We start from the raw sequence: 12,500 nt of genomic DNA, 5'->3' as shown, positions 1-12,500 counted from the left end.
ACGGTAACGGATTACAGCGAGGAAATGTATATATACATTCGGTGCTGCTACAGAAATTCTGGAAATGTTTCTCTTAGTCTGTATTAATGCACTGATTAGTTCTTCTACTTCTGAGCTGGTGATGAAGGTCTGATCTGTCCGGCCCTGATACTGCTGTTTGATTTGTATTAATTTGCTGAAGCGCTCTGATGAATTATTCTCTGTCTTGTGGTGCGGACGGACTAAAAATTCATGAGTTAAATCCTGGGCAAACAGCGGTGAGTGGTGTGTGGAGAGTGTTATCTTCACGCCGTGTGTTGTAGTGCAGTGCGGCAGACTCACTCTGGGCAAACTGAGGAGGATTGTCGTTTACATCAGTCAGCGTGATGTTGACTGTAGTGGAGCCCGTTAAGCCGCCTCTCTGGCCTGCCATGTCCTTGGCTTCGATCACTACCTGGTAATGCTCCCTCTGCTCTCTGTCCATGTCCGAGGGCCCTAAGGCTGTCCGGATTATGCCTGAAGGAAACATGGGACTGTGTGGGTTGCTTGTTTTTTTTTTTTTTTTTTTATTATTTCTCTCTCTCAAACACACAACACACAGAGACACACACACACATACACACACACAGAGAAACACATTTCGCGGTGTTTTTTCTGTGAAAGCTCCATCATGTAGCGATCATCATTATGTGCTACGGAGACTGTTTAAGGCTGCGGTTTCTCCGCCGCGCTCTGACGATCGTGGAACTACGAGGCTCCTGGGAAAGAGCTAAAAAGCGTAGTTGTGATGGAAACGTGATTAAAAACCTTGGTGTGTTGGAGCAGTGCAGAGCTCGTTGCGTGCAAGCTGACCCTTATGTTGCCTTGGAGATTGTAATTGGCATCAGCAGCCTCTGCTGGGATGCAGCTGCAGGTAGTGAATTATCTGGCTGAAGGATAAAGGCGTGTGGCACGGCGTCGCTTTCTAGCTTTCGGTAGAGTTGCCAGGCAGAGACTGTGTGTGACGACGGAGCGGGAATCTGGACTAGCGCTAGAAGGCGATAAACTCAAGGCGCTAACCTCAGCTACTGGATTCAGAGCTTTTATCAGATACCCAATCTTATCGTATCGCCACGGATTAAAGTGTTATCGTCAAATACTGTATCATATCGTCATGGGTACGGTGGCATCTTTAAAGATTGCATAATATCATCATCCAGTGCTAACGATGAATCGTATTTGACGGATACGTTGGAATTGTCAAACTTTGAATCGTATCGTCATGGACACGGTGGTATCGTCAAATTCTGAATCTGATTGTCATGGAAACTGGATGTTGATCGATATTGTATCATATCAGCAAGGACACAGTGGAATTGATAAATATTGTATAGTATCGTCATGGACACGGTGGTATTGTCATGGACACGGTGGTATCATCAAATATCCTATCATATCGTCATGGATACCGTGTTATGGTCACAGACAGAGTGATATCCATTACAAATTGGATGGTAGCCTGAAACGTCGTAGCGTATTATCACAGACACGATGTTACGGACTTGTTGCTGTGAGAAGTGAAATCACATCAGATCCTGCAGAAGCCTGACGTTTACACCTCTAGCTGTTAATCTACAAAACAGCTTTTTTTTTTTTTTACACACACTGATATACAGTAAGTGTAATATTGTTCAGTTACCAGAAAGAGTTTGAAAGTGACACCACGGCTCGAAGAAAACGCTAGAAAACAAAGAACGTGTCAACTGCAAATGGTCATAAAACCGTCACAGATGGCCGCCGGAGCGGTTCATCTGTTCCATCTGATCTAAAAAAGCCGTGCTCCAAATCCGAGTCGAGGATCCGGCGTGTGTGTTTTTGTCTCTCTTTCGGAGCGGCATGATTAACCTTGGGTACTGATGGATATACCTCTCTTACACGCGTACCGTCGTCCGTGTCACATCTGGGCTCGCCCGTATCGCTGTTAAGCTGGACGCTAATCTGCTGCATGAGCTTTTTGTGTTTCTGTTTAAACAAAGACCTCGGCTGGAGACGGTCCAGGCTGCACATTAAAATGATTAAACTGCTTTGAGTTTGTTTGACTAAAGTGCTCGAGTGGGAGGGCTGTAATGCAAACCTTTCACATTACTGAAGTACTCTCTAGCTCTGGCTTTTTTATGTTTATTTGATTCTCTTTTTTTCTGTGCAGTCTATTGTACCTCTCTCTCTCTCTCTCTCTCTCTCTCTCTCTCTCTCTCTCTCTCTCTCTCTCTCTCTCTGTCAGATAAAAACACAGCACCCTGGATGGACCGTCTGACCTGTGTTTGACTCGACGGAGAAGTACGGGTGACCCTGGCTGATGCTGTAGACCAGTTTTGCGCTCATGCCGAACATCTCGTCGTCGGCGTCGTGGGCCGTCACCTGAATAACCGAAGTTCCTTAAAACAAACAAACAAACAAGCAAACAAACAAACAGATCAAGATTTAAAACAATATTTAAGTTTCACAATAAAAGTTGGAATAATCATTTAAACCAGAGGTGTTTGACCAAACTGTGGAACCAGCTGCGTAAAATTCTCTGACTAACATAACAACTAGTTTACGCTTATTTTCATTTTGATGCAGAATCGCAGTTTAGCTCTCATACTGTAGGTCTCTAATCTAATTTGCATAAGCATGGTGAGTTCATTTACATAAATGCGTGTGATTGGATAAGGTGTAACACTGTATAGACTAGAGAAGCTGATTGTTCTGATCTGTTATGGCATTTTGACTTCTAGTTATTCTGGACCCCAGATTTAAAGAATGGTCTGTGAAACTCAAGCGTACCGATGTGTGACCTCTCGGGGACGCTAGCTGTGTACACCTCCTTCTCAAACTTGGGCTCGTTGTCGTTGATGTCGTGGAGTTTGACGATGAACTCGGTCTCGGGTTCTAAGGGCTGGCCGTTCTTCTTGCTGACGGCTTGAGCTCGGAGCGTGTAGGATGGCTTCTCTTCTCGGTCCAGGCTGCGTGTGGCGTGCAGATCGCCCGAGTTAGCGTCTATCACGAAGATGGTCCCGGCACCTTCGCCCGTCAGCACGTACATCACCGTCCCGTCACCTCGATCCATATCGGAGTGAAGCTGTGGACAGGAGATCATTCGTGATGTTAATCAGCCACCTCTAGATCTGTCTTTAGCATGTAACGCTCCCTAAATGTCACCTTTCACTCTATTCTTTACTGGAAAAGAACAATAAACTGAAAAGGAACTCTCTCTCTCTCTCTCTCTCTCTCTAACTCTCTCTCTCCAGGTACTGTCGAGCCAATATGTGCAGATGAGCTCTTGTGAAATTGAGATCTGATTGCTTATCACATGAAAGTAAGAAACATCAAATGTGCAATCAAGGTGAATACATATTCATTAGAACGAGAGCCAGTCACACCTGCTGTCTCTATGAGGCACAGCCCTTTTTTTTTTCCTCTTCGTTTCATAAGCCAAAATTCAAACGTCTTTATCCTGCCATCCTTCACATCCCGTGTTTGAAACGTGTCTCGCAATTCCAGTCACCGATTCGCTTTGAGTCAGAAACGTTTTGTTAGTTTTAATGCTAAAGGAGTGGCTCTGTGGCTCTGAACCGATTTAAAAGAGAAAACCAGCTTCTGATGAAGGTAAAGAGGGTTACATTCACCCTTCTGAGTGGGCTGGAGTGAATCATTGTTTTGGAGATATAATTAAATGAAACCACACCTGTTCTTTGCATGTGAAAATAAAAAAAAAAGCAGAACATTTCGTTGAGGCCGTGTTAAAAAAAGCACAATGACTCTTCAGTGCCTTACACAAGCATCTGAGACTTTTTATTGGGAATTCATCCTCCGCTATAAACCTCTGCAGACGGAAACGTTCTGGGAGCCTAAAAGGAATCTTTTTAATGTCGGAATGCGACGCTCTTGAGCGTGTAACTCTGTAACCCTGCCCGGAAATCCTCTCAGGACTCTTTTACATTCTCCTCCTGCCAGAGATGGAGGTGGTGTAAATTCTTCGCCTTCAGCAACCCGACATCAACAGCCTGTTGCGTTGTGACCCTTCGCCGAGCGTCGATGCGCCGAGGCTTTTTGCTTTATACCGTATATTCTAATCTTTGATCTTGTGATGGTGGGCAGCGCTAAAGGCCGGAGCTTTCGTTCTTCTCCTCATCTTCGACCTGGCAAGAGCCGAGCTGGAGAAGCACCACCATCACCTAGCCCACGCTTTTCATCTTCTCCGGCGCTGGTTATTAAAAGACCGCAGCTGAGAGGTAGAGGATTAAGAGAGATGATGAAACTTTTCCTCTCGGCTGTATCTTGAGTTTTTTTCCCCAGGTTCCTATCCAAAGACTTTCCTGCTTTTGCACGAATCATCTCCTGTATAGAAGCGAGAATGCTCGCACGCAACACCATGCGTTGACTCGGAAAGATAAAAACGATAAAACAAGGTACTGATATCCCGGAGTTTTACAGCATGCTGTGTCTTCAAAGTTCTTTAATGTGAGGAAAAAAATATATATACATATGTATATAGGTATATGTATTTTTTTAGGGTTGAGAAAGCAAAATAAATTCTTAGATACATCTCTGAAATATTTCTGCATCATGTACAGATCTCCTGTTTTTTAAAGAAATAAGTCATAATTTAAATGGGGGGGGGGGGGGTCTCAGTGGTTAGCACATTCGCCTCACACCTCCAGGGTGGAGTTTGCATGTTCTCCCCGTGCCTCGGGGGTTTCCTCCGGGTACTCCGGTTTCCTCCCCTGGTCCAAAGACATGCATGGTAGATTGATTGGCATCTCTGGAAAATTGTCCGTAGTGTGTGTGTGTGTGTGTGTGTGAGTGAGTGAATGAGAGTGTGTGTGTGCCCTGTGATGGGTTGGCACTCCGTCCAGGGTGTATCCTGCCTCGATGCCCGATGACGCCTGAGATAGGCACAGGCTCCCCGTGACCCGAGGTAGTTCGGATAAGCGGTAGAAAATGAATGAATGAATAAAAAAAATGATCAGGAAGTACTTGTATCCTGGTCGGGGTCCTGCCAGATCCGCAGTCTAGCAGCACCAGGACTGTGTTTCTGGATTAACATGAGGAAATCTAGATTAGCATGTATGTGAGATACGTGTACATTAGCAACTAGCAAAGCTAGCTAGCTTTAAAGATACCCAAAAGTCATCTCATGGAATTACATCACACAGCTTTAGACTCAGGTTTCCATCTGAATTGATGCAGAACGCAGAACCCTCGAGCAAGCTGCAGAACCTCATATAATGGCTGTTTTGGTTAGCATGGCTTCCGGGACTTTCTACATCCTACATTATTTGCTGGGAGGTGTTAATGCTGTTGTGGTGGTGCTTCACTAGCAAGCGTGTATAATCAAGAGGAAAATATTCGCTGTGTTTTGAGAGCTTAATAATATGTAGGTCCAAAGCCGAGGGACTGTAAAAATCAAGATAAATATCAAAAAGAGACACACATGAGGAGAAGCTTGTAGAGTTAATAGGACAGAATTTGAGCAGGGTGTAATTGTTGCTTTTGGCTTTATGGGCTCGTTAATATTCAAATGAACTGGAGCGCAAACTTTAAAGCTAGCTTGAGCGTGTAACTGGAGGAAGGACGTGTCCCTACCTTGCCGATGTACTGATAGTCGGTGCCGGTGTACTCCTCCTGCAGGAAGAACTGCTTCCACATCCATCCTCGCTTGGAGCGCTTCAGATTCTCTGTGTTCCTCTCTTGTCGAGATGCTTCCTTTCCTCTAGAAAGCGTCATGGCATCTGCACTGTGGGTTGCAAACGCCCATAACAGGAAGGGCATCAAAGTCCTCATGCTGGCTTCTTTGGTCCTATCTGCCCAGGTTTAAGCTCTGTAGACTGGAGATTGGTGCCACCCTCATAGTCCTGTGTGCTGGCTCGAAGACTCAGGGTCACCTATAAAAAAAAAATAATAATAATAATAAAAAAAGCGACCAATTAATTTGGAGAAGGAAGTATCTAAGATTCTCATTAGAGCTGACCCGAGCCCCACATCAACATTACAACTGTCCCTTAATTAGAAGGCGGCGCTCAGAAGCGTATGACGGCCGTGCGGTGCCGCAGGCCGCCCGAGCAGATCTGCCACTGATATCTATATAATTGGTGTCCCGCGGTTTAGAGAGCGTGAAGCGGAAAGCGGAGGCTGAGTTCTGCAGGAATCAGTTTAGCGCAGGAACGATAAAACTCACACGAGCTCGCTTCCTCTCTTTACAGACCACCATTAGCCTCTGACTCGGGAAGTACTACAAAACAAGTAAATGGCTCTCGCGAATCTATTATCAATTAATCAATAGAAGTCCGCTCTAAATGCCTCGATTTAAAGACCAAAACACTTATGCAGCAATCGAGTTACGGTAGAAATAAAAAAAACCCTCATTTGGCCAGACAGAGGAGTGTTTAGTGGTGATGTGTGGGAAGGCTTGATCGGCAGTGAGGAGAAAAATGAACACGGCCTCACTGCGCTGACCGCTCGGAGGTCAGAGCAGAAAGCGTTCGGCTATCGCGTCGTAATTCCTGGTCCTACATCAAATCGATCTTTAAGGTGGATTTTTTTCTCTCTCTTGTATTTTTCATGCTTTATAGAGCAGATTGCAAATGTGATTGGGGACAGGAGGTGAGACAGGCGTTCTCGGCGTGAAGTGCGTTTAGGCGTCTCTGAGGTTTTGATTTACAATAGAGCCGCTGACATTTGCACGCGTTCATCCGTCGGTGTGAAACGATGGAAGGTCGACGGTAGACAGAGCGACAGTTAAAGGGCCAGCGATTCGGATAAAAGTGGGTCGTTTGCTGGATTTGTTCTGTATAGTACGCTGATACGTGAACACACACACACACACACGCGCGTGCACGCTGATTTTTGGCTTTTTATTCTGCTTTTCATTCCGTTATGACTGACTTTAATTGAACAAGCTAACAATAGATGGCGGTTCGTATTGATTTACTGTCAGACTCGATGCGTGTGTGGTTCGGTGTGTGTGTCCATAACAAAGAAAGACAAAGGAGAAAGACACGCTTGTACAGTTGTAGTTTATGTAAGTTACAGAGGCCCGAACTCAGGGAGCCGTTTGGCACAGCCCTGTGACATGGCAAATCCCCTGATGCTCGGCTGGACTGGAAGCGAAGAAATGACCGTCTGGGTTTGTTTGCGATTCCAACCTGCTGCAAGAGAGAGAGAGAGAGCGAGAGAAAGACGTGGGTAGAGGAGCATAGAAGCTCCCCTGCTGTCCATAAACACGAACACACGCTCCATAAAACTCAACGTGACACCTGGACTTCATGCTGTCCGTCATCTCTACTGCTCATACACATGCCAATATGCTGCGCTGCTTCTCTTCTCAGACGTTTGATACATACAAGTTTGACATTAGCACTGGATTAGCATTTACACAGGTTTTTTTCTTTTTGCTGCTTCTGTAGTTTCATGCGCTTCATGATTACATTTGTGGCCTAATTAGCAATTGCGGAATACCGCGTATCGCACCGACCGTACACTTTTGTTTGCAGACTGCTTAGCATTACGTCTGACCTTGAGCTATCAGCCATTGCTGTTTTTTTAACACTTATTTTTCTTGGTTTTATTCCTCCTCAAAGACACGGTCCCCTTCCGAGTCTCTTGGGAGAGGCAGAGAGAGGCGAGGTAACAACTGACAGGCGGAGGGGACGGGGAAGTGTGTTAGAATCGACAACACCTGTGGAGGATGCAGTGAGCTGTTGGGACGTCGTGTGTGTGTGTGTGTGTGTGTGTGTGTGTGTGTGTGTGTGTGTGTGTGTGTGTATGTGTGTGTGTGTGTGTGTGTGTGTGAGTGAGTGAGGCAGGGGCTCTAAGCATAGCCGTTGCTGCTAGCTCTGGCACACAGCGGACAGTCGCAGCCCTCCTGATGAGTCCCGCAGGGGCAATTAGGAGCAAGAGAAGAAGAATGTCAGCCACGGGCAGTGACAGATAACAAGTCCTGCTGCAGCACAGTCCGCCAAACACACGCACACACACACACACACACACACACACACACACACACACAGTCTCCCACTTCTCCTATATGATGAAGAAGGTAGCTGGAAGTGTCCAGCCTTCGCTGGGCTGTAAAATAGGGCAGCTGTACCTAAATAAATGTTTAATTATCTTGACTCGTTGATGCTCAATTAGGAGATCAATATGAGAAAAAGAGCAAATCGTCGCCTTGTCCTGTTTGTGTGAAATGCAAGGAGACACATGCCATGTCGGGGTCTGGCCCTCTGACGGTGAGAAGCGAAGACCGAAGCGAAGACCGAAGCGAAGATCAGGTGGAGGGAAATTGAGTGTGGGTGGCTCACTCGAACACATCAGTACTGATCCTGTTTCCATTCGGTGGACTAGTGAACCCAAGCAGCCAGTCCGTGTCACTCCCCCGGGGGTGCAGCGGGCAATCGATTCTCATCGACCAGTCCGTCGTCTGTTTTGGGTGGAGGGGTGGTGGTGTGTAGTGAGGAGGCTGAAGGGGCTGTCTAGACTGCTTGGGTTTTTACGATGCCATGCTATCACTGCTCCAGGAGAACGATGATTGATCTGCTCATCTTGGTCCTAATTTTTTTGCTGTCTGTTTTTCCTCGGCTATTTATACTTATCCACAAGCGCGTCCGGTTACAGCCCTGAAAAAGATCACGATTGGCTGGAGGGTAGACTGGAAGATGAATTCTTGGGTGGATAAACATCGACGTGAGCTCAGGTGGAAGAGTAAAGACCATGAAGGACTTAGAAACAAGGTCTGCGAAGGTAGTGTGACGATGAGATGAGATGGTGTAACGGTGTTCCCACTGGCAGTCGCGTGCGAGAGCTCTGCTAGATGGTGTTAACCTTTCATGACACAATCTCCACGCCTGCACAACAGATTCTCTAAATAAGTGACGGAAACTAGCTTGAGTTGCTGTATAAACTATTAAACTAATGATGAAGCAGGAGAGAAATATTTACAACCATATGTTGGTTGAAGGTAGTGGAATAAGCAGTGAGCCAAGTCTCCATAAAACGTCTGTTTCCATGACGAACACGAAGTTGAGGCCTAGCGAATGTCCTCCCGCCGTCTTCCGGCGTTAAACTCTTGTCTTACAAACATGAGTCTTAAATTCTTTTTGTTGTTGCGACAGAGCGATGTTAAGAAGCTTGAAGCATGTGACGGTGCTTACAGTGAGGGGGCGAAAACTTCCTCAGAGGCGTAATCCTGCTTCCGAGCCCCCTGCAGATCCTCCTAATCTCCTCTGCATTGCAACATGTGCACTTTATTCTCCACAGGAACAGATAATGGATTTAAATGTTCGAGGGCTTTTTTTTTTTTTTTTCCCCGATGGGATGACCATGTGCACCAACACAATTAGTGTCAGGGAGCGTCGGTCGGACCAGATGGGACCTCTTAATTACGTAAGGCGAGAGGCCATAATGTGGTCTGTGAGTCAATGACTCTGTTACTTGTTCTGGAGATCTGCAGAGGTCCAAATGCGCAGCGGCTTTTTAGCGTGTTTACAGAGCTGCTGGGCAAAACTCTCGCTTGTGAAGGAACCACTGCTGCATCTCTCTGTTGTCTGTGTGTTCAAATGCAAACCTGTTAACCTGTGTGTGTTTGTGTTTACAGTATGTGTGTTGCCTTTGTGTTTGTTTGCGGTTCCCTGAGTGAGCGGAGGGGAGGAGCGCTCGGCGTGAGAATGGAAGCTGTGTGAAGAACTCAGCGGGAGCTCTCGGGTCACTGGCTTCCCCTTGCCATTGTACCCGACTATCGGAATGCCGTCTTCTATTGCAATGCTAATGAGCCTCTGTGTGTGTGTGTGTGTGTGTGTGTGTGTGTGTGTGTGTGTGTGGGCTTAGCTTGTCACTTCCACCTCATTGACAAATACGCGAATCAGGAGCGTGCTCTGCTAATAAAGTCGTTGCTCGCAGTCCGAGTCGAGGGAAACTTTTTCAAGCTTGTCGTCAATATTTCTCGCACGTCTTTCCCGCGAGGCCTTTGGCAGACTGACGACACTGTTAACTCAGCTGCACTCTCACCACTTTTTCTAAATAGGTGATTTACTTGCATGAGAAAAGACCTAGGCTTCAGAGTGTGTTGTGGGGACGATGTTATTATTACAACCGTCCACGACATGTATCCTTCACGGTGAGTCATGTCTGAAATATTTTCTCACTTCTCCTCCTGTCTACAGAGATGTTTGGGAGGAAGCAGTGGAGAAGGCTGGTGACTCTGGTGAGTGTTTAGTTGGCTTGAGTCGCTAATCTAATGAGAAAACAAAGCTGGCGTGAAGTGACGCGTAAACTGAACCGACACGCTTTATACTACAGCGGTGTGTAGAAATTGTACGTACAAGCTACAACACGGCTACGGAAAGACAGAATGCTCGACAGGCCACGCACACGATCGACAACAGTTCCGGTTGTACAACGTTGTTGTGTTTTTTCATAAATCGTTGCTTTAACTTAATATTCAGAACAAATGTTCCTTCTCTGCCATGATGAGGTCTCTGTTGATTGGTCAGCTCTGCATTGAAGAAGAGGAAGACCTTTTTTATGTAGCTCTAAACGTTTTAAGAAAACGTTCATTTTAAAAGGTTGCTTTATGTCGTCTTGATTGCAATCGCAACATCGCCTGACATTTCCATTCTGCTCCTGTGCTGCACGACAGGAACGGGGAAAAAAAAAAAAAGAGGGCTTGAAAATAAAAACGTATTATAAAAATTAATCGATAATGGCATTTATTGACATTAAGCACAGGAATAGAAGTGAAAACCCTAAAGCTGCGGTGTGACAAATAAATGAAAAGGCGAAAGCCCGTGGCGGCGTCTGGGACAGTGATGGAATGAAAATGTTGTGGAGGTCGTTGGAGGCGAGCAGAGAATAAAGGTTAAAGGATCCTGATTAGACAGATTTCAGCACGTATTCTTTTCTCTGAACTCTGCGGCCCCGGAGTTGTCAGGTTATTAGCGCTCGCTCGTCTCGCTGCTCTAGCGGAACAGGAGCTAGTCTCGCTCGGCTCGGCGCTCGGCTTCAGCGTGAGGAAAGGAGCGTACAGGGATCAGCTGCTTTCTGCTTTGTGGCTGTACTTTTATTTGGCCTATTTCAGCCCTGACACACACACACACACACACACACACACACACACACACACACACACACACACACACATATACACAAACACACATACAGCAATGTGTCAGTGTTGTGAAACACACTTGGCAAGCTTAGCTAGTCAGTAATTTGTAGCGCACGCTAATGATCCACTCTCGCTTTGGACCGACTTGAGAATAATCAATTGAAATGGCGAAAGACAACAGAGGGACGACCCCAGCTAATGGCGTCAGGCCATTATCGGCTTGCGCTAAACGTGGGAAGCGAGATCGGGAAATGGGAAAAGGTCGTGCTGGGAAAAAAAATCCACACAAACGGCCATTTCAACAAGCGGAGTTTGACAGAGTGTTCTAGTGACTTCTACACACAGAGAGTCGCTCTGCTGACGATTACAGGAAGCTCCAGAGTTCTGTTACAATAGCTGTGAGCTAATAACAGCCTCGTAGTTCCGGGGACGACACGATCTCTGAGTCCTGGGGTCCAGACCAACATCAGACATCTACATCAGCCAGACCAACATCAGCCTTACCGTTGTACATGTGCGTTCTTTTCTTATCTCGACTCGTTTGTTCTTTTCTTATCTCAACTTTTTTTTTTTTTTTGGTTTGGACGATTTTCTTCCGAAGGAAATACGATTGTAATAATACGTGTGTCCTTTTCTCCGCTCGAAACATTAATGTGTCTGACTTTGACAGTTACAGCTAACACTATGCTACATTTAATAAACTTAGCATGACTGAATGTCACTAGCTGAATGCTAGCTAAATGCTAGTGACTAGTGGCTACAGATGACGTAGGATCTTTTTATTGCTGGTATGTATACAATGTCTGGCCACACCCCCTGCTATACTCTCTATCATCAAATGACAAGACATGATCCAATGACCCTGGACCCTCTCTCTCTCTCTCTCTCTCTCTCTCTCTCTCTCTCTCTCTCTCTCTCTCTCTCTCTGGCTGAGAGTGAGCAGGTTTGAGTGAATGGATAACGTCCAGGTGAATCAAGCACTCCGTTTTAACCTGAAGCTTCTGAGGCAGATTGCATCAGCTCGGCCACACACACACACACACACAAACACACACACACTTACACACATACACACACACACACAAACACACACACACACACACACACACACACACACACACACACACACACACACACACACACACACACACACACACACACACACACACACACACATACAGACAGACACACACACAAACACACACACACTTACACATGCAGACAGACACACACACACACACACACACACACACACACACACACACACACACACACACACACACACACACACACACACACACACACACACACACACACACACACACACACACACACACACACACACACACACACAGACACATACACACACACACACACACACACACACACACACACACAC

At 46.1% G+C, this 12,500-nt stretch overlaps 1 protein-coding gene across 2 annotated transcripts in view; it reads right to left on the bottom strand.

Moving 5' to 3' along the window:
- The window catches only part of cdh6 (cadherin 6), a 32,263-nt gene that overhangs the window by 11,003 nt on the left and 8,760 nt on the right, over nt 1-12,500 (bottom strand). For both annotated transcript variants that reach the window (XM_047806618.1, XM_047806619.1), the window contains exons 2-5: nt 5,587-5,885; nt 2,785-3,079; nt 2,274-2,393; nt 322-495 (exon numbers count right to left, since the gene is read on the bottom strand). In XM_047806618.1, coding sequence (XP_047662574.1) covers nt 322-495; nt 2,274-2,393; nt 2,785-3,079; nt 5,587-5,784 — 787 coding nt within the window. In that variant the 5' untranslated portion in view covers nt 5,785-5,885. The remainder of the gene's footprint in view (nt 1-321; nt 496-2,273; nt 2,394-2,784; nt 3,080-5,586; nt 5,886-12,500) is intronic.

Source organism: Tachysurus fulvidraco, chromosome 22 (assembly GCF_022655615.1).
Source record: "Tachysurus fulvidraco isolate hzauxx_2018 chromosome 22, HZAU_PFXX_2.0, whole genome shotgun sequence".
Classification (NCBI taxonomy): Eukaryota; Metazoa; Chordata; class Actinopteri; order Siluriformes; family Bagridae; genus Tachysurus; species Tachysurus fulvidraco.
This window is presented reverse-complemented; position numbering and strand designations above follow the sequence as displayed.